Genomic DNA, 27,279 nt, shown 5'->3' with positions numbered 1-27,279 from the left:
ATGCCGGAGTGTGGGGAGGGGGCTCAGACAAGGGTGGGTCTCTCCTCTATCTGCCCTATCCTCTTCCTGCTACTGCTGGCCCCCGAAAGTTGGCTGTCGAAAGATTCTGGGAGCCAGTTGACTCTTGGTACCTTTTCCCAGGTCCAGGGCTGGGCCGGGGCGGGGGGGGGGGGCATTCTGGCTGGGAACAAAGGCGGGGGTGGGGGTGGCGGGCAGGGCCAGCTCAGAAACTGGAGGTGTTCCCTGCAGGAGGGAGGTGAGCGACACTTTGGGGCAGATGCATGTTCAGGAAGCCTGTGCCAGAGGTTCCTTGTATCAAATCATACCTTCTGCTGCCTCCAAGGGGCTGCCAGGAGCCTCCAAGGAGGGTTGTGTGTGTGCTGGGGGTGGGGAGGGGTGTTGAAAAGAGAGTTATTAATTCAGCAGAGAGAGAGAAGTGGACAGAGAGACAGGCAGAAATCTGAGTGGCTCCTAACTGAGGTCCAGCCACCGTGCTGGGGTCACTGTGCTGCCCCCCACCTTTATCTATGGTCTCCTAGCTCACCTCTCCACACAGGGGTTGCCTGGCACACTGAGGGAGACAGCCATTATGTTTTAAGGAGTATTTTGGGGAACCCCTTCCACGGGGGCAAGGGCTGGAGGCTGTGGGGCTGGGGCAGAGCTCTTGTGACTGGCCTTGGGGTCTTCCTCCAGCCTGGGGAGAGGGGAAAGTCTGGAACATCAACACGTCCCATCCCAGGTGCTGGGTGACCCAGAAGTGGCTGGGGGCTCTAGAGAATGTGGCTGGGGTGGGAATCCTAAGCCTACAGGGGAGTGGGCAGGCAGGAGATGTTGGATCAACCCTCCCTCCCCTCCCCCCCCCTTCCCTGCCTTTGACTCTCTCTCCCTCCCATTTTCTTCACAGAGTTTTTGGTTTCATCTATGATAGGAAGGGTAGCTTCACTATTTGAGGGTGTGTGTGTGTGTGTGTGTGTGTGTGTGTGTGTACCGCCTCAGGGAGGACCCTCTCATCTGCCCCTATGAATTGTGGTGAGGTGAGAGAGAGAGAATCTGAGTTTGGCTACATGAGCTTGTGTCCATGTCTGATGCATTTAATTTTGTAAGGGAGGGTGTGCGCCAGGCACCTACCTCTGGGTAAATGTGTCTGTATATGGATCTTCGTATATACGTATCTCTTTGTAATACCTGCCGCTGCCTGCCTGTGGTTTCGTAGTATGTGCATATCCCTTAGTAGGGGTCTGGGTGTCCTCGTATGTCTGTCTCTCTGGGTATATGCGCTCTGACTGTGTCTTTGTTGATCTTGCCTGTCTGTGTGTACGTGCATGCTTGTGCGTGGCCTCTGGGTCCGCCTTTGCCCCCAGCCAGCATGGGTATCTGGCCATCTCTGCGTGGTACCACCTCTGTACGGGCACACCTCAGTGTGCCAAGATGGACTCATCACGAGGAGATGTGTGTAAGTGTGTGCGTGGTGTTTGTGCCTATTGCCATCTCTGTGGGTGCCCACGGATCTCAGGGTGTGAGTCCCTGTGCTCTTCTGTGTATCTTTCTAAGTGATGGTGAAACAGCAGGATGTGGTTTGCCCAGACCTTCTCCCTTGGGTGGCAGCCAGAGTGATGTTATTTCATAAGACACCTGCTCTGTGCCCCTGCCTCGGCCTCAGGTGGACCCCCAGGGGTGGCCTCTTCTCTGCCACTCAGTTTGTTTGTATTTGACCAGAGCAATAACCCACCCTCTTGAGGCAGCCGTCCAATGAGCCGTGGGTCCCAGCCGTGGACCTCTGGCTAGGGTTGGGAGGAGAGGGGCTTAGCGAGGGTGTTCTGCTGCAAAAGACCATCACAGAAGACCTCCCCTCCCCCTCGCACACACATATCTGACCCTATCGTGGGTGCCAGGCTGTGTGGTGCTATCCTGGGGCAGGCTTGGGGTCTGCAGCGTCTCCCTTCATTTGAGCGTACCCACAGCCAGGCGGTCACGTGTATGCATGTGACATGACTCATGCATCATCCCAGCGGCCCTGGGGGCCAGGGTTCACTGTGAATGTCAGCAGCAGACGGTGGGTGGCACAGAGGAGCGATGTGGGAAGGGTGCTGGGGGAGTACCCAGACGCCACCGGAGAGGTCCTGACCTCAAATCAACGTGTGCCCTAGGCCTTGTGTGGGAGAAAAGTGTACCCAGTTGGGAGGAGGGCCTGGAAGGCATTTCTGGGTGACTGTGTTGACTGGAGGGAGAGACTAAATCACCAAGTGCCCTGGCACCCCTTCTTCAAATCGCCTCCACACCTAGTTCCTTTGTTCCTCAGACCCATTCCTGTCCTGCCCTTTCCTCCTCACCCAGCCATAATTCCCACTTCACAGATGAGGAAACAGGCTCATAGACTAAGTGTACAGCCCAAGGCCTCAGAGTTCAATGTCTCTGGCACTCCATTGCAGGCCTCTGGACTGCAGGTCTGGGAGGGGTGGTCTGCCACAATTCCACATTCCTCCACCTTCTCCTCCCCTCCCCTGGGAACCCACATAGGGGTGAGGGGCTTCTGTGCGTCTGAGAATTCTAGGAAGAGGCCCCTCCTCTCTCCACCAGCCCTCCCCTTCTGGCATCCCCATTACAAATAACTCATTAGATTAAAGATTGAGCTCCCAGCTCCAACACCTCCGGAGGTTCCCCACGAGGCCTGAAGGTCAAAATCCCCAGTATTCACTGCAGAGCCTTCCAGCCGCAGGCACCGCCCCCTCCCCTCCATACCTCCACTCTGCCGTGACTTCGTGAACCTGCCCTGCACTTTCAGCTTGGGCCAGGCCCACCCACTGCCTGGGATGCCCCTGTCCTGGTGAAACTTCACTTTTCCTGCAGTGAAACCTAATAGACTCTCCCCCGCAGACCTACGGCTTTCCACGCGCTCCTGTGTGATCCCAAAGCATTTTGCTGGTGCCTCCCTAGCGCCCTGTTTGGCTCTCGCCTGTGAGCTCCTCTAAGAACTGACCGGTGCACGTGATGAATGAATGACTCTGTCCCTCCCGCTGGCGGGACACCTTTCCTGAGGTCTCGCCTCCGTCGCTCCGGCTGCAGCGCCCGCAGCGGAGGAGGTCGAGCGCGCGCTGGGCGACAGCCGGGGCAGGTGAGCCCCGGGGCGCCGCCACCCGGCCCGCCACCCCGGCCCTCGCCGGCTGCTGGCGCCTCTTCGCCCCGGTTACCGCTAGTGGCTGCTGTCGCTCAGTGGAGCCCAAGGAGACCGCGGCCAGAGCGTCCACCGCGCAAGATGGTGGCTCCCGAGTCTCCGTGAGTGTGTGCGGCGGGCACGGTGGCCGGGCCGGGCGGGGCGCCCCCTCCAGGAGCTTCGCGGCAGGGGGCGGGAGACGGGTGGGGGCCCTGCGGGCGGGGCAGCAGGGGGGGGAGGCGGGGGGGGGGGAGGGGAACTCCCCCACCACGCGCCCCCCAGAGGAAGTTCCCCAGCCCTCCGTGTCCGGCCCAGGGCGAGCAGAGAGCCCCTACCTCGCCTGTCCTCCGCCTTGAGCGTGGACCTTCCTAGGGGCTCCCGAAGGGAAGGGGCCCAGAGGGGACTAGGGAGGAGGCTGGGGACTGCCATCCTGGGGCCAGGTGAGCACCGTGTTTGAGGCTGACCTGCCAGGGTGGAATGGGGACCGCAGAACAACACCCAGTCACCCCAGGGGCCCCACAAGTTGTGCCAGCTCACGTCCAGGTGGCCAGGGCGTGGAGAGAGAGGTGTGAGGGACCTGGGTCCGACAGGTGCACACCCCTGGTCAGCTTTGGTCATATAGTCACATTTGATTTACACTCCACCCCATCCAGCCTGGTTCCTTCAGGTTGAGGTAGGGAGGGGAATGCCAATGCTTTGGCTGGGTTGCTCTCGAGCAGCACCATCCAGTAGTACTTTCTGGGATGAAGTAAATGTTCTCTGTCCGGGCCATTTAATACGATAGCCAGTAGCCACGTGTGGCTATTGAGAACTTGCAATGTGGCTAGTGAGACTGAGGAATTGAATTCTAAAATGTTCATCTAATTCTGATGAACAGCCACATGTGACTATTGCTACCATATCTGACAGAGCAGTTTCGGAATCCATCTTCCCATGCTTCCTCCTTACCAATCTTTTGTTCCTTTATCAAAAACATCCCAGGTCCCCTAGTAACTTTATCCCTCTGCAGAATGGGACAGGATAGCCAGTTTCTAGGTATATGGAAGGGACTTGACAAACTTGGGAAGGGTACCACCTTGGACTTGCACCTCTTCCCCATCCTAAGATCCCTTGGGTGGTAGGCTGGATAGGGTCACACAGAATCATGGGATCTTAGGAGGAAGAGAGGTCAAAGGCAGCTGTTTTAGCCACCCAAGAGGTACCCAAGGCTTCACTCCATTGTTCTCTCTGCTCGAAAGCTGGTGCTTCCTTACTCATTCACTCCCGAAATTTTGTGGAGCACCTGCTGGGTGCCAGGCAGTGCTCCCTTCTCTGGGGTCCAGATGTGAGCAAGTTGGTTACGTTTCCTGCCCTCAGGAAGCCTGCTTTCTTGAGAGAGAGGGAGACAGAGAGTGGGGGTGGGGGGAGGATGCCAAGCAACAGAAATGCAGGGAAAATAAGCAGATTTGTAAACTGTGGGGAGTACAATAGAGGAAACAAACAGGAAGCAGCAACAGAAAAGAAGGGGACCTCCTGGGAAGGGATAGAGAAGTCTCCTGGGAAGAGGCGACAACTAAACTAAGACCAGAGAGGAAGTGAAACAGGCAAAGTATTGAGAAGGGAGGATAGAAACATTCTGGAAGAAGGTACAGCATGCGCAAAGGCCCTGGGGATGGGAACCTGGCACTCTGGAGGAACTGAGGGGTGTAGCTGGAAGGGAAGAGAGGCACAAGTGGCCACCAGAGAGGTCAGCAATGCCTGGACATTTGGCAGACCGCGAAAGGGATCCTGGCATTGGCCTCAGAGAACAAGAGGTCATAGAGGGGTCTTAGGCAGCATGTTTTAAAAAGCCCCCTCCAGCTGCTATAGGTCCAGATGGCTCAGAGAGGGTTAAGAATGGGTGGAAACCCAGAGTGCCGTCAGGAAGTGACTGCTGTAGTCCAGGCAGGAGATGTAGGTGCCCTGGATGAGGCTGGTGGCAGCGGACAGAAGAGACAAGTGAGAAGCTGATTGTGGAGGTGGAAGTGACAGCACCTATGGATAGACTGGGTCCAGGATGTGGAAGAGAGCAGGGGCTAAAGGGGCAGGTTTCTGGCCACAGCACCTGGGTAGGAGAGCAGGTATTTCCTGAGCTGGGCTGACTGGGAGAGGAGCATATTTGTAGGGACAGATCGACAATTCCATCTAGACGAGCCAGGAACGTGGTTTGATGGAGAGGTATGGAGCCCAGAGGAATGGCTCAGGCTAGGCTTGTTTATTTCAGGGTGACTGGCAGGGATGGTTCTGAACTTTTTGGACGGTTTTAGGTTGGGAAGAGGAGGAGGAAGTGTCATCAGAGGTGGAGGAGTGCTGATGGGGGAAAGGAAACCCAGGGGACATAGAGTCTTGGAAGCCAAGAGAAAAGCATGTTTCAAGGAGGGTAAGGTGAGCAGTCTAGGGGGAGAGAACTGATGAATTTCACCACACATAGCAACAGGGAGCACCTTCCCTTGCACTGAACAGGCTACCCCTGGGATTCTGCTCATCTGCCCTTGTACTTACCCATTAAATGCTAGGTTCCATTGCAGGGTGCTGGGTATATCTGGAGGACAAGACAGTCACCGCTTTCTTGGAGCCCAGAATCATCTAACCCATAGCCTCAGACACATGAGGTTCTTTCATAGGGCCCAAGTAAATCCTTTTAGTCTTTTAAGCAACAAACTTGTGCTGAAAGGCATCTGGATGCCCAGCCGTGCATGCCCAGGGACTTAGGAATCCCAAACTGAACAAATGTGATCTTAGCCTTCTGGGAACCAAGTGCAGAGACACACAGAGAGTCCCTGAGTTTACCCTATTGTATCACCAAGACCCATGCGCAGAGAATTATGGGAAGCTACAGGATAGGCACCAGCCCCGGCTGGGGGCTGGGGGCAGGGGAGGGCAGGGTGGCAGAGGGGATGCAGAACCGCTCTCCAGGAATGAATGGAGATTAGCCAGGGAATGGGGAGGGATAGGAAACTCCAGGCACAGAGGATGGAGGCAGGAGCAGAGTAACAGCTGGGTGTGTGGGGGGAATGGTAAGCCTTTGGAGCTGTTGGCTGAGCAGACGGGAGCGGCGGGAGGCTGGGGAGGGCCCCTCTGGCTCATGGTGAGGTGTGTAGACTCAGGCAACCATTTAGGACGCCACTGAAGAGGGGGAAGCGAGAGAGGGATCTGTGTCTGAGCTCGCCCTCTGGCTGCTGGGCAAGGGACGAATCTGGGGGCATGCCTGCAGAGGTGGAGGCAGATGTATCATCCAGGTGTCACCAGAGTCTCAGCATGGCCTTTGGGGTCAGGAGGACTTAGATTCTTTTTTTTTTTTTTTTGAGTTACTTTATTATTTTTTTAATTTCATTTTTTATTTTTTAAAATGTACATCCAAATTAGCATCTAGTGCAACAGTGATTTCAGGAGTAGACTCCTTAGTGCCCCTGACCCATTTAGCCCATCCCCCCTCCCACCACCCCTCCAGTAACCCTCAGTTTGTTCTCCATATTTATGAGTCTCTTCTGTTTTGTCCCCCTCCCTGTTTTTATAAGGAGGGCTTAGATTCTAACTCTGCCTCAGCCTTACTCTAACTTACTGCTTGTGGAACCCTGGGCAAGTCACCTGAAGTCCCCAGCCTCGGTTTCCTCCTCTTCAAAATGAGGATGATACCACCCTCAGAGTACTTGAAAGAGGAATCTTGGCTTTCTCATGGAGTCACTGTAAAGTCTTTAGCACAAGGCCCGATGAAGTTCACATTTGACAAATGGTAGTTACTGCTGTTGTTATTAGTAGGCGTGGAGAGGTGGGGACAAGGTCGAAGGACAATTAGGAAGTTGGCTGGTTTTGGCCGCTGGCTGGACGTGGCCTTCTGGTCCTGAACGGCTCACCTGTCATCGTGCCTGGGGCGGTGGAAGCATGAGCGAGGTACAGGCAAGCAGCTAGCTCCTTTGGTCTGGGGTCTGGCCCCCACTTCTGGGCTTCCCTTCCCAGAACCCCACTATCAGGGAGTGTGTGTGTGAGTGCGCCCATGTGAACGTTCAGGGAAGGGAGGTCCAGTGAAAACAAAGGACATTCCTTGGTGCTGTGACTCCGGGAGCTCAGCTTTGTGCTAACTTCCTTCTGATGGAATAAGCGATGGTGGACTGGAGAGACTGGCCATCCTCTTGAGTGAGGAGTCAAGGTCTGAGTTGGAGTCCTGGCTCAGTCACGAATTATTCATGGGCCCTGAGAACTGCTGTCACCTGGACTCAGTGCCCTCACCTATAAAATGTGGTTGCATAGATGTTGCCAATCTTTTCAGAGCTGAGTTCTGACATGTTCCAGCAGTCAAAGTTAGTCAGTGCCCTGTCCTGGATGGAGGGAGACCCTCAGAGTGGGCTGGGGACCCCCAAACCTCCCTCACTTTGGATAACATTCTATGGCCCTTTGCATGACCCCACCCATTCCCAATAGCCCTTCCCCATTAGGTGCAGTCCACCCGTCAGCTGGGGAGTGCTCTGTGGGCAGCATGAACCCACCTCGGACCCCCTAACGCCTCTCCCTTGTCTCTTTCATCTCCAGTCTCCCACCGGCAGAGCGGGAATAACCGTTCCCAGCTAAGTTAGATGGATGGTCCCCATTAGCCTGGCGCGCTGCTCCCCTCCTCCCCCCACAATTTCCATTGTCAAGGGAGGTGCTGCCGTGTGTGGGGGGAGCCTGGGGGACCAGAGCATTTGGGTGGGGTCGGGGGTGCCCTGCCCCTTGAGCAGGAATGGTACCCCCGGGGAAGAAACCAGCCGGAGAGGCCTCCAACTCCAACAAAAAATGCAAGCGTTACTTTAATGAGCACTGGAAAGAGGAGTTCCCCTGGCTGGACTTCGACTACGAGCGGAAGCTGATGTTTTGTCTCGAGTGCCGCCAGGCCCTGGTGCGGAACAAGCACGGCAAAGCCGAGAACGCCTTCACCGTGGGCACCGACAACTTCCAGCGCCACGCCCTGCTGCGCCACGTGACCTCGGGGGCTCACCGCCAGGCTCTGGCTGTCAACCGGGGCCAGCCCACTTTTGAGGGCCAAGCTGAGGGAGGAGGGGCCTACCCAGACCTGGCCACCACCCCCACCTCCACGGGCGTCAAGGTGGAGGTGGACCCGGCCAAAGTGGCGGTGCTGACCACGGTGTACTGCATGGCCAAGGAGGACGTGCCCGACGACCGCTGCTCTGCCCTGCTTGAGCTGCAGAGGTTCAACCTGTGCCAGGCGCTGCTGGGCACGGAGCATGGCGATTACTACAGCCCCAGGAGGGTGAGGGACATGCAGGTGGGTGGCAGCCAGAGGTGTGGGGGAGGGCTCGAGGAGGGAGGACATGGAGCTGTCTGGGCACAGCGCCAGCATGCCAGGCCCCCGGGCAACAGCCAGAACGCTTCATTCATACCTTCACCCAGCAGAACCTTTCACTGAGGCGTATCATGTGCCAGGCCCTGGGCCAGCTGCTGGGGGCACAGCTTGGAAGAGGCCAGACCAGGCCCTGTCCTCAGGGGCACAGAGGTTTTCTCTTGCTGTCTAGGCCAGAGGTTGCAAGCCTGGAGCCTCGATCGGCCCACAGATACATTTTGTTGATTTTCACAGTGCTTTTGGAAAACCTAAGTTAATTTCCAAGTTAAAAAAAAAAGAAAGAAAAAGTGAGAGATTACACATAAAAATGTGGATTTGTGACTTCTGAAAAGCTAGGTCCCTATGCTCTCAGGGCATGAAGAGCAGACCCGGGGCTTCTCCATTCCCTTTGGTGTATCCCTGGCCCACTTCAAGCCCAGTACCGCCCATGTGGCCCCAGGGGGCATGCAAGTTGCAGCTCTGTCCTAGGTACCAGTTGTGTGAGTCCTAGGGGCTGGGGTGAGGGTGGGAGAGTTCGATCTCATCCTACAGAGTGATCGATGACAGACAGACAAACGGAGCACACAGTTGGGGTTCTATGTAACTGGGAGGGAACATGTCTATCAGTTAATCCCTGAGCAGCAGAGTGGAGGGAGACTCCCAGGAATAAGGCGGACTAGGGCAACGCCATAAAAGCACACATAAAATGCTATAGAATCTTTATGGTTCCTAAAGCATTTTTACACTTACAAGCACAGCAACATCTGTAATTGCTGACAACCCTTTTTTTTTTTTTAATTATTCATTTTTGAGAGAGAGAGAGAGAGCATGAGCAGGGGAGGGGCGGAGAGAGTGGGAGACACAGAATCTGGAGCAGGCTCCAGGCTCTGAGCTATCAGCACAGAACCTGACGCGGGGCTCGAACTGGCAAACCAGGAGGTCATGGCCTGAGCCAAAGTCGGACGCCTAACTGACTGAGCCACCCAGGCACCCCAATTGATAGCAACCTTTTAAGAGCTTAGAGGCAGGCAGTGGCCTGATCTCAGAGCTGAGGAAACTGAGGCTCAGAGAGGTGAAATAACTTGCCCAAGATCACACAGCCAGTAAGATGCAAAGCTAGGATTGGTCTGTCTGCCCCCAAGGTCTGTGCCCTTTCTTTCCCCAGTACTGCTGCCTCCCCTTTGCAGGAGGAGCCTAACTCTGTCCCTTCCTTTCTCTCCCTGGCTGTCCCAGGTGGCCATTGCCAGTGTCTTGCACACAGAGGCCTGCCAGCGCCTGAAGGCATCCCCATATGTGGGGCTGGTGTTGGACGAGACCAGGGACTGGCCCGAGTCCCACAGTCTGGCCTTGTTTGCCACTTCGGTGTCCCCCTGTGATGGCCAGCCTGCTACCACCTTCCTGGGCAGTGTGGAGCTACAGGAGGGTGAGGCCACCGCTGGCCAACTCCTGGACATCCTGCAGGCCTTCGGCGTGCCTGCACCCAAGCTGGCCTGGCTCAGCTCGAGCCTCCCCAGTGACCGCCTTGGGCGTGTGGGCCCACAACTCCGGGCCGCCTGCCCGCTGCTCACCGAACTACACTGCCTCCCTGGCCGGACAGATCCCGAGCCCCCTGCCTACCTAAGCGAATATGAAAGTGTGCTGGATGCCCTATTCCGCCTCCATGGTGGCCCCAGTTCTCACATGGTCCCTGAGCTGCGGGCAGCACTGGACCTTGCAGCTATTGACTTGGCAGGACCGCGGCCAGTGCCCTGGGCCTCCTTGCTGCCTATCGTGGAAGCAGTGGCTGAGGCTTGGCCTTGCCTGGTGCCCACACTGGAGGCCTCTGCTCCAGCCTCCCCTACAGCCAGGGCACTGGCCCTCGCCCTGCGCCAGTTCACCTTCGTGGCCTTCACCCACCTGCTGCTGGACACTCTGCCATCCATGCAGAAGCTCACCCTTGTCCTGCAGCCTGAAGAGCCGGACTTGGCCTTGTTGCAACCCCTGGTGATGGCAGCCGCAGCCTCCCTCCAAGCCCTGCGCAGCTCGGGTGGGGCGCGCCTCCAGGGCTTCCTGCAGGAGTTGGCGTCCTCCAGCTCTGACTTGGGCGGTGGGCGCTGCACCTACCGCGGCGTGGAGCTGGTCGGCTACTCCGAGGCTGCGGTGCGGGGCTTGCAGCGGCTGCGAGGGGCCTTCCTAGACTCCATGCGGCGGGGGCTGCGGGACTCCTACCCCGGGCCCTCTCTGGACGCCGTGGCCGCCTTCGCGGCGATCTTCGACTCGCGCGGCTACCCGCAGGCCCCCGAGGAGCTGGGCGCGCACGGCGAGGGGGCACTGCGGGTGCTGCTGCGCGCCTTCGCCCCCGCCGTGGTGCGCCAGAGGGCGCTGGGTGACTTCGCGCTCTTCAAGCGCGTGGTGTGCAGCCTCGGGCGGCTGGGCCCGCGGGCCTTGTGCGCCAAGCTGGCCTGCGCGCGCTCCGAGCTGCACGAGCTCTTCCCGGACTTCGCCGCCCTTGCCGCCCTGGCCTTGGCGCTGCCCGCAGGCGCCGGCCTCCTGGACAAGGTGGGCCGCAGCCGGGAGCTGCGGTGGTGGGGGCAGAGCGGAGCAGGGGAAGGCCGGGGCGGCCCGGCGGTGAAGATCGCCGTGGATGGGCCCCCGCTGCACGAGTTTGACTTTGCACTGGCCGTGGAGTTCTTGGAGAGTGGGTGGGCGGAGGGGCTCCTGGGGTCACAGCTCACGTGAGGGCGGCCCCCTTCCCTCCGCCCAGACAGCCTGGGGCCCTGAGCACTCTAGGGGCCAAGACAGACTCTAGGTGACCGTGCTGCACCCAAGCTGACCCCCTAACTGTGGCCTTCCAACCACCTGCCCTGTGCTTCCTCCGCTCCACGCTGAGTACTAACCCAGCCCCGTGGGCTGTGGAGGAAGGGCTGTGTCGAGGGGGTCCTGGGCGAGCCCACGGAGATGCTGGGTTTGGGGACACCCTCAGGATCACTCCTGCCCTTGCCAGAGTTTGGGGAGTAGTAGCTCACCATTTTCCCTCTGGACCCAGCCCAGGTTTGGGCCATAGAAAAGCTGAGGAGTCTTGGTTGGAGGGAGAAAGGAAGACTGGGTCTGAGGGATTGAGGGAAAGGGGAATGGGTCCTTGGCTGTTAGCTCCCCGCCTGGCAGCATCTCTTCTCTTCAGATAGGACTAGACGGCAGATGACTTCCTGGGTGTCGACACAGCACAGCACCCTCTCTGTGCACAAGCTACCAGTTCAAGGGAGGTGGGGGTGGTGCCCTACCTCCCCCACCCACTGGTAGGCTGCCTGTATGTGGCTGTGTATATAGATATACACATCTACAAATGTAAAATAAATCTATCCTATCTTGCATATCGTTAACACACAAAAAATTGAAAAGGACTTCTTCCGGCTTTGCAATGACAGAGTCCAGAAAAGTTTCAACGGACTGCATTTATTTCTAATGTTTTTCTTCCTCAAAGTCTGGTTGCTCCCCAAAGTTCTGAGCCTTCCCCCGCCCTTGCCTCAGACCTTTAAGACCAAAGACTGTAAAACCACAGGGCTGGAAGGGCCAACTCTGAGGACCAGCCTCGGGCCATACCCAGGAGCTGGAGGGCTTTTTGCCTCCTGGGAAAAGGAGTTGGGGCCTCGCCAGAGCTGGGGTGGGGAGGGGGGGAGGACACATCCCTTCAGATTCCAATGGGTTTCCCATCCCCTCTGTCAGCCTTGCTGTGACTGTGTGGGCATTAGTGAGAGGGGTTTGGGTTTAACTTGCAATAAACTGGAAACCCAGTGCATCTCGCAGTCTCCATGGTGCTGTGTGTGTGTCAGGACTCCTCTGGCCTGGGATTCATGGGGTACTTCTGCTACCTCTATAGGGGATGGGAGGGGCATCCTCCTGGACTGGGAACCACAAACTGTGGGCTTCTGCTCCCCCGGTTGTGGAGAGGAGAGGCACAGAAATGGGCGGTAATTGCCCTGGGCTTAGCCAGTGCTACTTTGTGAAGAGGGAGACAGGAGTTTCTGCCCCAGCTCCACACCCGAGAAGCCCATCAGCCTCTTTTTCCGGCTGTGGAGGTAGATGTGAGCCCCGTGGCTCCCCATTTCAGACCCTGCCCTTCTTCCTCCTGCAGCAGGCCCAGCCTCCAGCGCCCCCAGCCCCCTGCTGGCCTCCCTGCCCCTGCCTGCCAGGCCTCTGCAGCCCCCGCTGGACTTCAAGCACTTGCTCGCCTTCCACTTCAATGGCGCCACCCCGCTCAGTCTCACCCCCAACTTCAGCACGGTACGGGCTGGGCTGGCGGGTGGGGGCATGCGGCCAAGCTTGGGGTGGGCAGGGAAGGTGGGCTCAGAGGGGCTGGCTCTCAGAAGCTGGGTATAAGTAGAAACGACATCCCCAAGAGTGACTAGGTGCCCCCCAAACGGGGACCCCTGGCCCAGCTTTTCCTTAGGCCAGGGAATGAGGATGGTTCCAGTAACACCTGCTGGGCCTGTCGTCTGTAGGTTATACTTGAATTTTTGTATAGGGACATCTATGGGTGATCTGTGTACGTCTGTGTGCATTTGGGGTATGCCCTTCTATTTTAGTTTATGTGTCTGTGGGTCTTTGTGTGTTCCTTGTGGTTGTGAATGTGTGTGTGTGTGTGTGTGTGTGTGAGTGTGTGTGTTTGTAAACATCTCTTTGTGCCTGGGTCCTTGTATGTAATTAATGTGTATGCCTGTGTATCTGAGAGATATTTTTGTGTCTTTGTGTCAACTCTGTATGTGTTTGATGTGTGTGACCTCTGAGCGTGTGTGTGTTTGTGTGGTTTGGGTGATTGTGTGTCTATGCAAGTGTGCCATTCGTATGCATGTGAGTGTGTATCTTTCTGCATGGCTCTATGATTTGTAACTGCCCGTAGGCTTATGTGCTATGTGTGTGTATACCAGTCTGTGTATTTCCATGTGTGCATGTGTGTGAATGAAAGTGTAGGGAGCATGAATTTTACTTCACTCCATGAGTGATAAGGAGTAACTCCCTGCTTTGTTTAATTCTTGAAAATCAAATGTAATCATCAAGGAGCCCACCCTACCTGACAAGATGGTGGGAAATTCAGTCTCAGTCACTCTTTGGAGCCCCTTTCCAACCTCCAAGGTCACACAGAGATCTGAAGGAGCCTGAGTCCTTTGGGGAGGGTCCCCTGTTCTTCAGTCCCCTCTGTCACTTGCTGACACACTGTTCATGCACACAGTCCCTTGGGAGTGGGTAAAGCTTCTGTCGCCCTCCTCCCTGGGGGCCCTGCTGGCCATTCTCCTGTCCTCTGCCTGCCCCCAGCCCTTGGTGCTGTTAGGTGAGGGTTAGAACCTCTTTCTGTTCTCAGGAAAGTTTCTGAAGGCATGCTTTTTTCTCAAAGCCTCTGTTCTCTTCTCTCAGGAAGGTTGAGAAAGTTCCTCTTGATAAGCAAGCCGAGACCACTTCTGCTGTTGGTCCAACAAGCCAGGCCCTGAGAAAAGGGAACAGGAAGTCCTGGTTTGATAGAAGAGAAAAAAAAAATAGTTAAAATAAGGAAAAGGGAAAAAGAAACCACATAAATTAATGTTCCAAAGAAATGATCCTGCTGCTCAGGGAACCTTCTGGCCTCCATGTGCTGCTGCCTGTCCTTTCCCGGCCCCTCACCTGCCCCAGCCCTGCTCTCACTCCCCTTCTCAGGCCCTGTGACAGTGGCAGAGCTGATGAGATCAGCCTTCTCTGTCCCAGCCCATGGGCCCAGCGCAAAGCTGGGTTGTGGGACAGGATTTCCAACAGAAGACCCTTTGTCCCTTCCCTGCTTCTCCCTGCCTCTAACTCTGTCCCAATAGTTGTGATTCTTGTGAATGAGGAAAACAACAACAACAACAAACCAGAGACCAGAGGGGCTGCAAGAGATGCCAAGGTGATCACCAGGACATGGTTCTGTTTCTCCCGATCATGGAGGCCACCCTGGCCATCCCACTGCCTCCAAGCAGAAACCCGGGGAAGAGACTGTTTGTGCGTCTCCTATCCACAAGGATGGGGAAGTTCTTCCTACGGCCTGATCCCTGCCCTCCTCAATAGTCTCTAGTTTTTGGCATTTTGCACTGCCCCCTCCCTCCACCAAGCCGACCCCAGAGTTATTGTGCCCTCCCACCCCCTTCACAGATGGACCCAATCCAGAAAGCTGTCATCAGCCACACGTTTGGGGTCCCCTCCCCTCTGAAGAAGAAGCTCTTCATTTCCTGTAACATCTGTCACCTGAGGTTCAACTCAGCGGTGAGAGGGAGTAGTGGAAACAGATTGGGTAGGAGGCTGGGCAGGGAGGGGGCTGGACAGTGGCTTCCGGGGTCTTTCCTGGAGGAATAAGGCCGGCAAAGGGACTGGGGTCCATATTTTCTGTCCCTGGGTGCAGAAGAGGCGCTCCTGGTCCTTTACCCATCCCACCCTCTCCTCTCCCCAAATTCCTCTGCGTCTTCCCTCCCTCTCTAGTGGTCCTGGGACTCCATTTCCCTCCCGCTTCTCTCCTATGTCCTGGATCCTTCTGCAAGAGAGAAGACTGACCTTTCCTGCTCTGGGTCCCAAGGGACACCATCAGCTCCTAGTCTGGAGCTGAGTTCTTAAAGCATCTGACAGTCAACGTGTTGAACGTTTTCATGCCCATCATCTTAATTAGTTCTCATGACACCTTGTTAGATGGATAGAGGCCCTGTTATCATCCCCACTTTTCAGATGAGGAAAATGAGCCTCAGAGACGTTAAGTGACTTGTCCAAGGTCACACAGCTGGTGAGTAGCAGAGCTGAGATTTGAGCCCAGGCCTGGCTGACCCCAAGGCCCACATACTTTCCACCACAGCCTGCCCCTAGATAGTGGAGAGGCCTCATTCTGGCCTCCCAGGGAAGATTTACCTTCTGTCTGGACAACTGTGGGGCTTGGAGAGATCTGCTCTGGTGAAAGGGTCTAGGGAGGGGCCACGGGGGCCTGTCTTTCCTATACTTGGGAGCAACAAGCAGGGACCCCTAGGTGAAGGGGGGAGGACACGAACAGGCCAGATTCAGGGGTTTCCTCCAGGCTTTCAGGTTATATGAACCTTATAAGAGATGGACAGAAAGACCTCGCTTTGAGGGAAGGACCATGTCTTCTCCATGCTGGCCTCCTGGCACAGAGCCCGGCAAAGAGCGAATGCTCAACAACTATTTGCTGAAAAACTGAACAAAGAGATGAATGTTCTGGGGTGCACATACCCGAAGCATGAGGACTGCTCTATTTTTTCCATTTGTGCATTTTTGAACCTGGTAACTGACATCGTTGAGCACGTGCTGTATGTACTAGGCCCCTGTCATTCATGTTCTCTTTTTAATTCTCACAACCCTTCAAGGTCAGTATTGTCATCACAAAGTTTACAAGTCAGCAAAATGAGGCTCAGAGAAGTGAGGCGATTTGCCCAGGGATGCACAGCTCATCAAGTGGCTGAGACAGAATTTGAAGCCAGAGGCTGCTTGCCTGGAGGCTCATGTATGAGAATGAGTTCTGTAAACCTCAAGGCCACACAAATGCTGTGATGACAAGGATTCACCTCTTGTCTGCCCAGAGCCCTGTCCCCTCTGACCTGCCCCCTGCCCCTCACCAGCTCATGGATGGGGCATGTGGACTCAGCAAAAAATGGTGACCCCGAGTCCTCCCCTCCCCAGAACCAAGCTGAAGCACATTACAAAGGCCACAAACATGCCAGAAAACTCAAGGCTGTCGAAGCCGCCAAGAGCAAGCAGAGGCCACAAACCCTGGCCCGGGATGGGGTGCTGGTGTCCCCCACCCTGACTCCAGCCAGTGGATCCCCTGGAGAGCCGCACAGCAAAGGTCAGTCCTGAACTCTTCTCCCCTCTCCCCAATCCAAATCTGGTTTCTGGCGAGGGGTTGGGAGATTTCTCCATATTATTATTACTTTTAAAACGTTTATTCATTTTTTTGAGACACACGTGCGCGCGCTCGCGCGGGCGCGCGCGCACACACACACACACACACACACACACACACACACACACAGAGTTGAGTGGGGGGAGGGGAAGAAAGAGAAAGAGACACAGAACCTGAAGCAGGCTTCAGGCTCTGAGCTGTCAGCACAGAGCCCGATGTGGGGCTCGAAGTCACGAACTGTGAGATCATGGCCTGAGCCGAAGTCGAACACTTAACTGACTGAGCCACCCAGGCGCCCCTGCATATTGTTATTATTTTTGCGTGTTGGGGTATTCCATACATACAGAAAAAGGCACACATCACAAGTGTTGAGCTCGATGAATTTTCCCCGTCTGAATATACCAAGATCAAGAAACAAGCGCCCAGAAGCCCTCCTTGGTCCCCTCCGGGTGACCACCTTGTTGTAGTAGCTTCCTAGGCTACCATAATCAATGACTGCAAACTCGGTGGCTCAAGTCAGAAGTTTGAAATCCAAGTGTTGATGGGGTTGATTCCTTCATGGGGGCTCAGATGGAGAGTCTGTCCCATGTCTGTCTTCTAGTTTCTGGCACTTGCTGCCAAGCCGTGGCGTTCCTTGGCTTGTAGATGCATCCCTCCAATCTCTGCCTGTGTCCTCACATCACGTTCTCCCCGTGTCTCTGTGTCTCCATGTGGTCTTCTTATAAGGACACCAGTCATTGGATTTGGGCACACCCCAGTCCACTGTGATCTCATCTTAACTACTTAACATCTGCACAGACCCTGGTTCCAAAGATCACATTCTGGGGTTTCATGCAGATGTGAATTTTGGGGTGATGCTAATCAACCACTTGAATTCAACCACCCTCCCCTAGGTGATCCTGACTTTTTTTTGCCATCGATCCGTTGCACCTGGTTTTAGTGAATCCTATCGCGTGGAACTTTTGTGCCTGGCCTCTTCCATGTTGTTGCATACAGCTGTGGCTTGTCATTTTTATTGCTGTGTAGTGTTCCATTTAATGACCGTACAGCGCTGTCTTTTTTTTTTTTTTAAGTTTTTTTTGTTTTGAGGGGAGCCTGGCTGGCTCAGTCAGTTAAGCGTCTGACTTCGGCTTAGGCCACGATCTCAAGGTTCATGGGTTCGAGCCCTGCATTGGGCTTTGTGCTGACAGCTCAGAGCCTGGAGCCTGCTTCGGATTCTGTGTCTCCCTCTCTCTCTGCCCCTCCCCCCACTCATGCTCTGTCTCTCTCTCTCTCTTTCAAAAATAAACATTAAAGAAATTTTATTTTTTTTAATTTTTTTAACGTTTATTTATTTTTGAGACAGAGAGAGACAGAGCATGAATGGGGGACGGTCAGAGAGAGAGGGAGACACAGAATCCGAAACAGGCTCCAGGCTCTGAGCGGTCAGCACAGAGCCCGATGCAGGGCTTGAACTCCTGGACCGTGAGATCATGACCTGAGCCGAAGTCAGACGCTTAACTGACTGAGCCACCCATGCGCCCCTAAAGAAATTTTAAAAATATATATTTTTGTTTTTAAAGTAATCTCCATACCCAGCATGGGACTTGAACTCACAACCCCGAGATCAAGAGTCGCCTGCTTTACTGACTGAGCCAGTCAGGTTCCCCTCTCTTTTTTTGGTTAAATCTATTCTCCTGTTGATGGATTTTTGGACAGTTTCCGGTTTTATGCTATTACGAATAGTGCTCTATGAATATAACAGCACATCTTATTGGCAACTTCCGCTTATTTAACAGTTAGCAAAGAACTGTAAAGTATCGGGGCTGTGAGGGCTATCTGAGACCACTCTGTCCAACTCTACATTTTCAGATGGGGAAGCTGAGGCCTAAAGAGGCCCAAGTCTGCCCAGTGAGTTGGTGGGAGAGTGGAGTCTGGAACCCACTGCTGGTCATCCCGACACCAGGGGTGCTTCCACTCTGCCATGCTGCCCCCAATATGTCACTACTTAAAATCATGGCCTCCAGATGATTCTAACCCGATGCGTTCAATCTCCCCAGCCGTTCCTGCAGCCCCACCCCCTGGCCCCCAACTCCAGCCACCGCTGACTCTGGACCCCACGCCGAGGGAGCCGGCTCACTCAGATCTCTTGGATGCTGCCTCCTCTTCCTCTTCTTCCTCCTGCCCACCCTGCTCCCCAGAGCCTGGGAGAGAGGCGCCAGGGCCTGAGCCCGCAGTGGCTGCTGTGGGAAATGGTGTGAACGGGGAGGGCAGGAGCGAGAAGGGGCGCCTCTATTGCCCCACGTGCAAGGTGACAGTGAACTCCGCCTCCCAGCTTCAGGCTCACAACACAGGTCAGTGCTGTGCCCCTCTCCCTCCCCCACCACCCTCAGCCCTGAGTCCAGGGAGGAGTGGGGCAGGGAGACCCCCTCCACAGCTGCAGGCAGGCTGGAGGTTCTGGGCACTTTGCCCAAGGGCTTCATGACAGAGGTGTTGTGTTCAGCTGTGATTGGGTGGGCATTCGGGGTCCTCCCACTAATGCTTGAGGCGGGAGAATTGGGAAGAGAAGTCTGTGGCAGCAGGAACTGAAGGGTCGCTGGGAGAAGGCAGGAAGGTCCTCCTCCATCTATCTTAGACCCCGAAGGAAAGCACTGAGATGGGAGCAAAGGGAAGCCACAAGGCTCCCCTGCAGGGAGACGTTCTGGGGAGGCTGGGGGTGGGGGGGACAAGAGAAGCTGGGAGGCCCCGGCGGAGGTGGGGAAGAGAACGCTCAGGTGGCTGGAGGGGAGAGCGTGTGCAGGCGGCTTAAGGGGGCAGCCAGCATGACCTGGTTCAGAGGCATCTCCGCTGCCCTGGAGCCCTTCTTGGGTGCTGACAGGCTGGGGCTGTCGTTCCTTCTCTCTCAGGAGCCAAGCACCGGTGGATGGTGGAAGGTCAGCGAGGTGCTCCTCGAAGGGGCCGGGGCCGCCCTGTGCCCCGGGGAGGCGGACACAAGGCCAAGAGAGTGGCAGGGGGCCAGGGCGGCCGACAGGGGCCCAGCCCCCCCTTTCACTGTGCCCTGTGTCAGCTCCAGGTCAATTCGGAGACCCAACTCAAGCAGGTGGGAGAAACCAGAGCAGGGCTGAGGGGTGGGACCGGTCCCAGGTGACAGGAGGGAGCCAGGGAGGAAGAAGAGGGAGGCTGGAGGGGCAGTGGGCTCCTGGAGGGGCCAAGGCTGGGTCTCACCTCCCCTTCCCACGGTGATACCCAGTAGGTGTGCGTCTGACGTATGACTCGTGGGTGAGGGTTAGCTAGTGGAGGATGATAGAGTCATCTAGGGGTCCTTGGGCTTCCTTATCCTGTTGCCAGTTTGTCTGTCTGTCCATTAGCACCTGAGCAGCAGGAGGCACAAAGACCGCCTGGCTGGGAAGCCCCCCAAGCCCTCCAGCCAGCACAGCAAGCTGCAGAAACATGCAGCGCTGGCTGTGAGTATCCTCAAGGTATCTGTCTCCCGGCGACAGGGCTGGGCCCTGGGTCAAGAGGGGAGAGGATGGGCCAGAAGGGCAAGCTGGGGGGGACTGGTGGGGACTGGTGGGGGTGGGGCAGGAAGGAAGCCACCCCCCCTTTAAGGCTGCCTGGGCAGAGTCGGGCTGGGGTTTTGGACCATCTTGGGATCTGCCCAGTGGAATTTCCGGGGAGGTGGGCCGAGGATAGTAATCTCTGGGTCAAGATCGAAGAGTGGGCGTGCATCTCCTAGAGACCATCTCTGCCCCCACCCCCCATAGCCTCCTTCCTCTGGGCAGGAAGACAGGTGCTGGAGAAAGCCCTTTGGAATGATGTTTTGGGGGTGGGAAGGGTTTAGGTTTGGAACCCTAAAAGGCACGTCTTTCCTGCAACAGAACACCCAAGGATGGGGCCCCGGGAGGGCTGGGATTTTCCTGGGTCAGACTGTGTCCATTCTCTCTCTCCTCTGCAGTCGAAGCTAGCCTTGCAGAAGCAACTCACCAAGACACTTGCAGCCCGCTTCCTGCCCAGCCCGATCCCCGCCGCTGCCGCAGCCATCTGTGCGCTGCCAGGGCCCCTGGCCCTCAGGCCTGCCCCCACAGCAGCCACCACCCTCTTCCCAGCTCCCATCCTGGGCCCGGCTCTGTTTCGCACCCCAGCAGGAGCCGTCCGCCCTGCCACAGGGCCCATCGTCTTTGCCCCCTACTAGGCTTCCTGGGGAGGCCGGGGCTTGGCACCCAGCAGTCGCTGCTGTCCTTGCCTCCTCTTCCCAAGATGCCTCAGTTTCCTCCATCCCCTAGGAGACTGCTATTTACAGCCAAAGCTTCCTGCCCAATCTAGGAAGAGCTGGGCTACTTTTAAGGGCAGCTGCCCTTTGCCCAGTCTGGACTACGGATTCAACTACAACCCTCCTGGCCCAAGACCTTCCAACCCTCCTCTCCCCAGCCTCCTCAGGCTGGCACTGGGCTCCCCTGCATTGCCCAGCCTGATTTGCAGGGAGCAAACTGAGAAATCCCAAAGATCTATGCAAAATCCTAGCCCCAGCCCCACGGTGCTCTCATTTCCCCCACCTGAGACCTAGAACCCCATGGTCAGAGGTCCTAGGAATCTTAACTTTGAGCCTGGCAAGAAGTCTAGAGAAGAGGCCCTCTCCATTCACTGGACTCTCTGGAGAATCACTGGAGGTGGCAGATGGGGTCTCAAGCCGGACAGGGTTCAGGGCTATCTGGACAAGGTGACCCTGGGGGAGTGGAAGAAGACTGTGGAGGAGAAAGGAGGCGGGGCAGGGAGCAAAGCCAGGGTGGGGCTGGGGCTGAGAGATTTTGGGGTTCCTCTGCTGTGATCAGACAGGGCTGGGAGAGGGGTAGGGGAGGGTGATTTTCTGGCTGGGCCCAGTTTTAACAGAGGTCATCAATCCCACACAAGCTCTCTCCTCAGCCTTTCACTGATTTCTCCTGAACCCCAGCTGGGGGTGGAGGGTGGCGGTGGGCATTGGATCTCTCCAGACTATGGACCCAGCTAACACCAACCCCCCCCCTCCCCCAGGGCTTCCAAAAGAAGAGCCTTCCCCTCAGGCTCCTCACCCCAAACCGGTCCCCAGCACTAAATCCCGCTTCCCCTCCTCCCAAGCAGAATCCTGCCCCCTCACTGTGAAGCTGAGTGTTGGGATCCAGGCTGACACACTCAAGACCCATTTTCATGCTGTCAAAGTTAATGTCACAACCTCCATCCCACCCCCCAGCACTGCTCTGTCACCCCACAATATGGGACTTTGCCAGTATCCACCTGTATCTTTTCCTTTTTTAGATATTTCCAATGGGAGGACAAGAAGGGGGGAGGGGAGGGGAACCTTTTGATAACAGTTGTGGTTTTATTGTGTCCAATGCATCAATAAATGAATTCAAGCCCGAGCCTGTAGATGCCCTAATTCGACTCACCCAGCCCTGCCCTATTCACCTCTCCCATCCCGGGGAGAAGGGGTGTGGACTAGAGGTCACCTGGCTCTGGCTCTGGTGTCTCATCTCTGCTGGGTGTGCACATTAGAAGCATGAAGTGGACACGGGAAGTCGTGGGTTACAAGCTCACTTGATAGCATGTTGAAAGTGTAACCACCCTTCTGAGCCCCGACAGATCTGTCAGCTCCTGAGAAGCTGCTACTGGTTTGCCTTGTTCTATTCAGGCATCTGAGGTAAGGAAGGGCTAGAGGAGCACCTTGTCCAGCCTTCACCATGGCAGCAGGCATATAAACACAGGTAATTTATAAATAGGAGTCCAGCTATCAGCTGAAAACAACCACAGGAAGGGGTGAAGGCCAGGCCCCACCGGGTGTGAGGTGGGCTGATCGGGCACTGGGCGGGCGGCCGCTCTGGCAGCTAGAGGCAGTGCACGCCTGCCCCCTGGTGGTTGGGGGAGAGCAGTGTCTCAGCCTCCAGGGCCAGTGGGCATAGCACCTTGAAGAGGGAGAAGCAAAGGGTACAGTAAGAGCCAGCCCCAAGCCACAGCTATTATAAAATCAGAGGGCTGGAGAGGATCCAGAAGATCATCTAAGCAACTCCCATCACCTTACAGATGAGAAAACTGAAACCCAGAGAGAGGAAAGGACTTGCAGGGTCCTAAAGCCAGCTGGTGAAGCCCAGCCCATCCTTCCTTTCCACCTCAGCTAATAAGGGCCATGTGCTCCCTGAGCAGGAAGAAGAAGCAAAACAATTGGGGGGTGGGGGGGGGGGGAGTTAAAGCAGAAAATTACACTTCCCAGGAGGCTGGCTTCTTCCAGCCAAGGAGAGGACAGGAGAAAGGTGAGGGGGTCAGAGTTGGACACCAGCATGCACACACATGCACATGTGCACACGTCTACACGCACATACATAATACCTGGACGCCCCTCCTCTGGAGTCCAGTCTGGTGCCATGAGTATGAGTGTGTGTGTGTGTGTGTGTCTGTCTGTCACTGGCAGAAAGCTCACAGGTGGGGGACCCCCTGTGACAGGAACCAGAGCCTAGACTGGGCACTTGTGCATGGCAGCTCAGCTTCCCGTCCAGGGCAGGTGGAAGGGGACATTGACCACAACTGCCCCAGGTCATGGAGGGCAGGTATGATAAGAGCTGGTGGGGAGGGAGGCTTTGGGGGCACTAACCTAGATTATCTCCACTTCCCAAGGCTGGGAGGGAGCAAAAGCGACCTGAGCCTGGGACAGCCCAGCTGCCTGGCCTGGGAAGGACAGCTTGTCTAACCCCACCCCTGGATATATCTCCCAGAGCCCCAGAAGCTGGAATGAGGCTGGGAAGGTGGAGGAAGGGTGGCAGGTCTTCAGCCATCCAAGGAGCCGCTGCCCTTGTTCTTGCGGCTGAGGGGGAAAGCAGACTTGCTCTGGGGCTGGGTCATCTTGCTGGCCAGGTAGACGAAGGGCTCCAGCAGAGAGCGGCGGTCAGCCACAGATACCTCCCACAGCTTCACCTTCTCGGACTTGGCCCAGTGCTGAGCCACGTCTGGGTCTACACGCCGCTGCTCCTGTAGGTCACACTTGTTGCCAAGGACCACGATGGTGACCTAGGGAAGAGGGACAGAGTAGAGGCCTGAGGATGTACCACGGGCCTCAGAGTTGGGTGTGAGGGTTGGCAACGACCTAGAAGTCCTAACAGAAGAAAAAGTCTCAACAGCTAACGTTTTGCCTCTTCTTATATAGGAAACAATGACTGGGGAGAGGGAGATGGTTGCTTTTTATTTTTCCTCTGTTTAAGTTCTACCCTCCATCTGGCCCTCCCTCCAGGAGTTCTCTTATAAGCCCTGTGTCACCCGTGCCTGCTCATTATGAGCATCAGTCTGTTTCTGGCTAAACAACTGGTGAGGGAACATTCCCCAAACACCTGCAGCTTAAAGGGGGATTTGGGAACAGAAGGATAAGAGCAAAGAACCATCATAAAGAAAGATTAGCGGGGGCTCCCAAAGTTAGGTCAGAAACCTCTAAAACTAAAGGAAAGCTCCTTTGGTTGAGCTGCCTCAACATACAGCCACCTGTAGGGGTGAAGACACCCTCCAGTGGCCTCCATCCCCCCTCTAGCTCCTACCCTACCTCCTGGGATATGAATGAAAAACAGCCATGCCAGGCTCCCCAGAGCCAGCCCAGGGCCCACTCTTTCTCCTAACCCCACCCGTGGATATGTCTTTCAGAGCCCCAGAAGCTGGAATGAGGCTGGAAAGGTGGAGAAGGGATCCCCACACACACCTCCTTCTTGTCCTTGGATTTGTCGATCTCCTTCTTGAGCAGCTCTACACGCTGAAAGGACTCTCGGCTATCCGTGCTGTAGACCAGGACATAGCCGTCAGTGCAGGAGAAGCAGTGCCGGGGTAGCTCGGCCCCATCCCGGAGCCCCCGGGTGTCGTAGAAACGCACCTGCTCCCGCACCCCCCGGTCGGTCTCAATGGAGCCCACGTAGATGTCTTCCTGTGTCTCAATCATCTCAGAACCTGGGGCAAAATGAGGAAAAAACTTGTTTGTAGAAAGAAGGAAGATGGGAAACGTGGGTGACTGAGTATATCCTAACAGGCCAATCAGCCAGGGAAGGAAAGGAATGGGGGGCTGGGGACAGAGGGCCAGGGACTGACAGGCAGGACTGGATGACTTGGGGAACAGCATGGATCTCATGCTAACGCCATACTAAGCAAAAGCGTGACCTGAGAGCTTTTCCTTGCTATCTCAAATATTGGGTTTCCTCTTTCCAGATTTCAATATGCTGGGGTTAAGGTCGTTATGTAGATTTCACTCTTTGGGGGTACAATAACCAGCAGCAGCAGCTTTTAGCCTTTTCATGTTATGATCACATCCTACTTATTCTTCCACCATGTCCCTACCCCCAACAACACTCACCTACTACATGGTTCCCATATAGAAGCTGCTCCAGGATTGAAGTTTTGCCCACAGATGCTTGACCACACACGACCACCTTGCAGCTCTTCCCCATGCTTAGCCTTCTGCCTTGAAGAACAGAAGCACACTGGGTGAGGTGGGATGAAAACAGAGGGCAGATCTCCTATAACTGAGGGCCAGGTTCTGAACCTCAGAACTTCAGGGATTCAGCACTGTCTGTTCCCTACTGTGGTCAGGGTGTATTGGAGTGATGTGTCTCCGTCCGCTACTGGACAGTGGGCTGTACTTTACTCGTCTTTGTCGTTCCAAGCACCTGATCAGTAACTGGCTCAGAGCAGGTTTTCAGTAATTGTTGCCATAAAGGGGAAAGAGAGTCTTTGGTTTAAAGGAACCACTGGCCGGGTTCCTTTCTGTGCACAGGATGTGGAAGACCAGTAGCTGGAGGGAGCTCCACTCAGCTTCCTGTCTTGAGCCATGCCTCCATGGAGAAATAAACAAGAATGCTATATTGTGTGGATTGGTCTTAAGCCGCTCTTCGTCTGGAGAGCGAGCTAATGAGAATGGGATTTTGCTTTCCTGTATGATTCATCTGGACAATTAATTCCCTCTAATTCCCAGTCAAGTCCCTGGCTAAGATGAAGAACATCACACAAGAAAGAGTGAAAGAATCTAAGGGGAAAAGGAGAAAATCTGTGATGCCCTTGAACTCATAAGCCAAAATGAGGCTCAGACACAGAAACCTCCCTGACAGAGATCTCGTCGAAGGCATTCCAAACACAAGCTTCCCAGAAGAAACCCCAGACAAGGATTGCCTCGGAGAGCAGATACAGAGGGTACTCCCAAGAGGTGTCTTAAACAGAGACCTCTCGAGTAAACTCCCGATATAGACCCCCCTCCCCGCTCGGGGCCCAAATAGTGGGCCCCACAATGAAAGGATACCCCAAGTGAGACTGCTAGAGGGGCTTCCGCCACCGATTTACCCCCGAGGGGGCCCCTAGAGGGAATCGGAGGCAGAGACCCGCCACCTAAAGCGGCCCGGATGCGGTGACCGACCCTGGCCTGCCACCTCCGTACCTCCCGGAGCCCTCGCAGCACCCCGGCTGGGCCCCTCCAGGCGCGCCGGGACTAGGGCAGGGGCAGCACAGCCACAAGCACTCCGCTTTTCCTCCCGGGTCTTTCCAGGCTCCGTCTGGCCCCGCCCCCCAGCTTCCGTCCTTCAAGGACCAATTCCGGCTGCAGCTTGCAGGCGCCGGGCACACAGCGCCCCCAGAGGCAGGAAGGGAGAATGACGGGGAGAAAGCCGGCACCAGGGCTGGCTGCACACGTGAGCACAAGGTTCTAGGCAACTTGGACACAGGGGGCTGGTGTCTCTAATGCCCAAATGTTCTTTCTCTAAAGGCTACCATAGTGCAGTAACGCTTCATTTATTCAATCGTTTATTAGTCAGATGTCTTCTGAGCAGCTACTCTGCCAGGTATAAAACCACATGCTGAGAAAAAATGTAATTAGACAAGGTAGCTGCTCATGAGAACATCACCGTCTAGAGGAGCTAGATATCTACAGGGCAGCATGGTAAAAACTATTTTGGAGGTGCTATGGGAGCACAGCAAAAAAACATTGGACTTCAGGGACAGTGGGCATCACAGAAAACTTCCTGGAGGAGGTTATGTCTGTTTTGAGATTTGAAGGGTCTGGGAGGAAAGAGTGGAGGAAACATGGCAAAAGTCATGGCATTTTTCTGGAACTACAAGTGTTTTGGTTCAATATTGTTGGTGGAAAGGAGGCAAATAATCGAAGACCTTGTGTGTTAGGTCAAAGAGTTCAAACTGTATCCTAACAGCAGTGGAAAGCCATTGATAGGTTTTATGCCAGTGAAGTGACATGATCATTTTTGCTTTTAGGAAGGTCATTGGCAGAAGAGTTAAGAATGGAGATGAGACAAGGGGCCAGTTAGGAGACTATGGTAGTATTCCCAAGTTTTAAAAATAAAAATGAGGAGAGCCTGATTGGTATGGAATGGAGACAGATTTGGAAGACATTTGGTAGGAAAATCAACAAGATTTGGTGATAAATTGGGAGTCAGGAGTGAGAAAGGGGGCGTTCATGATGTCTCCTATCTTTCTAATTCGGTGACCTATTGGTGAACCCACTTGACAAGATAAGGAATTCAGGAAAAGAGAAATAAGTAAAGCATTTGTTGTTGTTGTTGAGGAATGAGAGAATGACAAACTTGACTTAAATATAAATGTCTCCAGGATTTGTGAAACATACAAGACATCCAGTAGATAATTGGATATAGAGATCTAGAACTCACAAGTGAGAGGTCTAGGTTGGAAATATCGACAAAGTTGAGGGTCATCTACAGCTCAAATGAAAGCTATGGGAGTAAATGAATTGGCTTAGATGCAAAGAACACACAGTGGGAAGATGGTCCACAGACAGGTTGGCTTCCTGCATTAGACCATAGATTGTGACGCGTTGGCAGGCAGGGCAGGTGGTCTGTGAGTATCCGCCCAATCTAGCACACTCCCCAAGTAGGCCATTTGGAGAGACTAGTGAATGATTGGCTGGCTGAACGACTTCTCTCTTCC

The 27,279-nt window shown here is 55.2% G+C and overlaps 2 protein-coding genes across 16 annotated transcripts in view; one reads left to right on the top strand and one right to left on the bottom strand.

The window, feature by feature from the left end:
- LOC101090157 (transmembrane protein C17orf113) overlaps positions 1-21,734 on the top strand; it is a 50,810-nt gene extending 29,076 nt beyond the window's left edge. For 6 of the 14 annotated variants that reach the window (XM_019817890.3, XM_045045070.1, XM_045045069.1 and 3 more), the window contains 7 exons: positions 12,595-12,743; positions 14,616-14,726; positions 16,140-16,305; positions 18,402-18,695; positions 19,248-19,441; positions 19,710-19,820; positions 20,297-21,734. In XM_019817890.3, the coding sequence (XP_019673449.2) occupies positions 12,595-12,743; positions 14,616-14,726; positions 16,140-16,305; positions 18,402-18,695; positions 19,248-19,441; positions 19,710-19,820; positions 20,297-20,533 (1,262 nt within the window). In that variant the 3' untranslated portion in view covers positions 20,534-21,734. Of the gene's footprint in view, positions 1-217; positions 3,274-6,928; positions 7,061-7,696; positions 8,430-9,716; positions 12,259-12,594; positions 12,744-14,615; positions 14,727-16,139; positions 16,306-18,401; positions 18,696-19,247; positions 19,442-19,709; positions 19,821-20,296 lie in introns of those variants that run through there. The other 8 variants (XM_023243486.2, XM_023243485.2, XM_019817888.3 and 5 more) reach the window with 6 other exon arrangements.
- NKIRAS2 (NFKB inhibitor interacting Ras like 2) lies at positions 21,675-25,919 on the bottom strand. 2 transcript variants are annotated; one of them, XM_003996873.6, is made up of 4 exons: positions 25,763-25,919; positions 24,689-24,796; positions 24,047-24,288; positions 21,675-23,370 (listed from the first exon to the last, which is right to left on the bottom strand). In XM_003996873.6, the coding sequence occupies exons 2-4, from the start codon at positions 24,780-24,782 to the stop codon at positions 23,131-23,133; spliced, it is 576 nt and encodes a 191-aa protein (XP_003996922.1). In that variant the 5' UTR covers positions 24,783-24,796; positions 25,763-25,919; the 3' UTR covers positions 21,675-23,130. The 2 variants fall into 2 exon arrangements, with proteins under 2 accessions (XP_003996922.1, XP_011287437.1); XM_011289135.4 differs by having other exon boundaries at positions 24,689-24,792; positions 25,763-25,915.
- Positions 25,920-27,279: the final 1,360 nt, after the last annotated feature.

Source organism: Felis catus, chromosome E1 (genome assembly GCF_018350175.1).
Source record: "Felis catus isolate Fca126 chromosome E1, F.catus_Fca126_mat1.0, whole genome shotgun sequence".
NCBI classification, from domain to species: Eukaryota; Metazoa; Chordata; class Mammalia; order Carnivora; family Felidae; genus Felis; species Felis catus.
Note: the sequence above shows the minus strand (reverse complement) of the source record. Positions and strands in the feature narration are given on the sequence as shown.

What these genes read in the sequence shown, in the direction of transcription:
- NKIRAS2 (XM_003996873.6), bottom strand. Translation starts at nt 24,782, where the DNA reads ATGGGGAAGAGCTGCAAGGTGGTCGTGTGTGGTCAAGCATCTGTGGGC. An exon ending in ATATGGGAACCATGTAGTAG is followed by an intron (nt 24,289 to 24,688) that starts GTGAGTGTTGTT and finishes ATTTTGCCCCAG; the next exon opens with GTTCTGAGATGATTGAGACA. An exon ending in AATCCAAGGACAAGAAGGAG is followed by an intron (nt 23,371 to 24,046) that starts GTGTGTGTGGGG and finishes CCTCTTCCCTAG; the next exon opens with GTCACCATCGTGGTCCTTGG.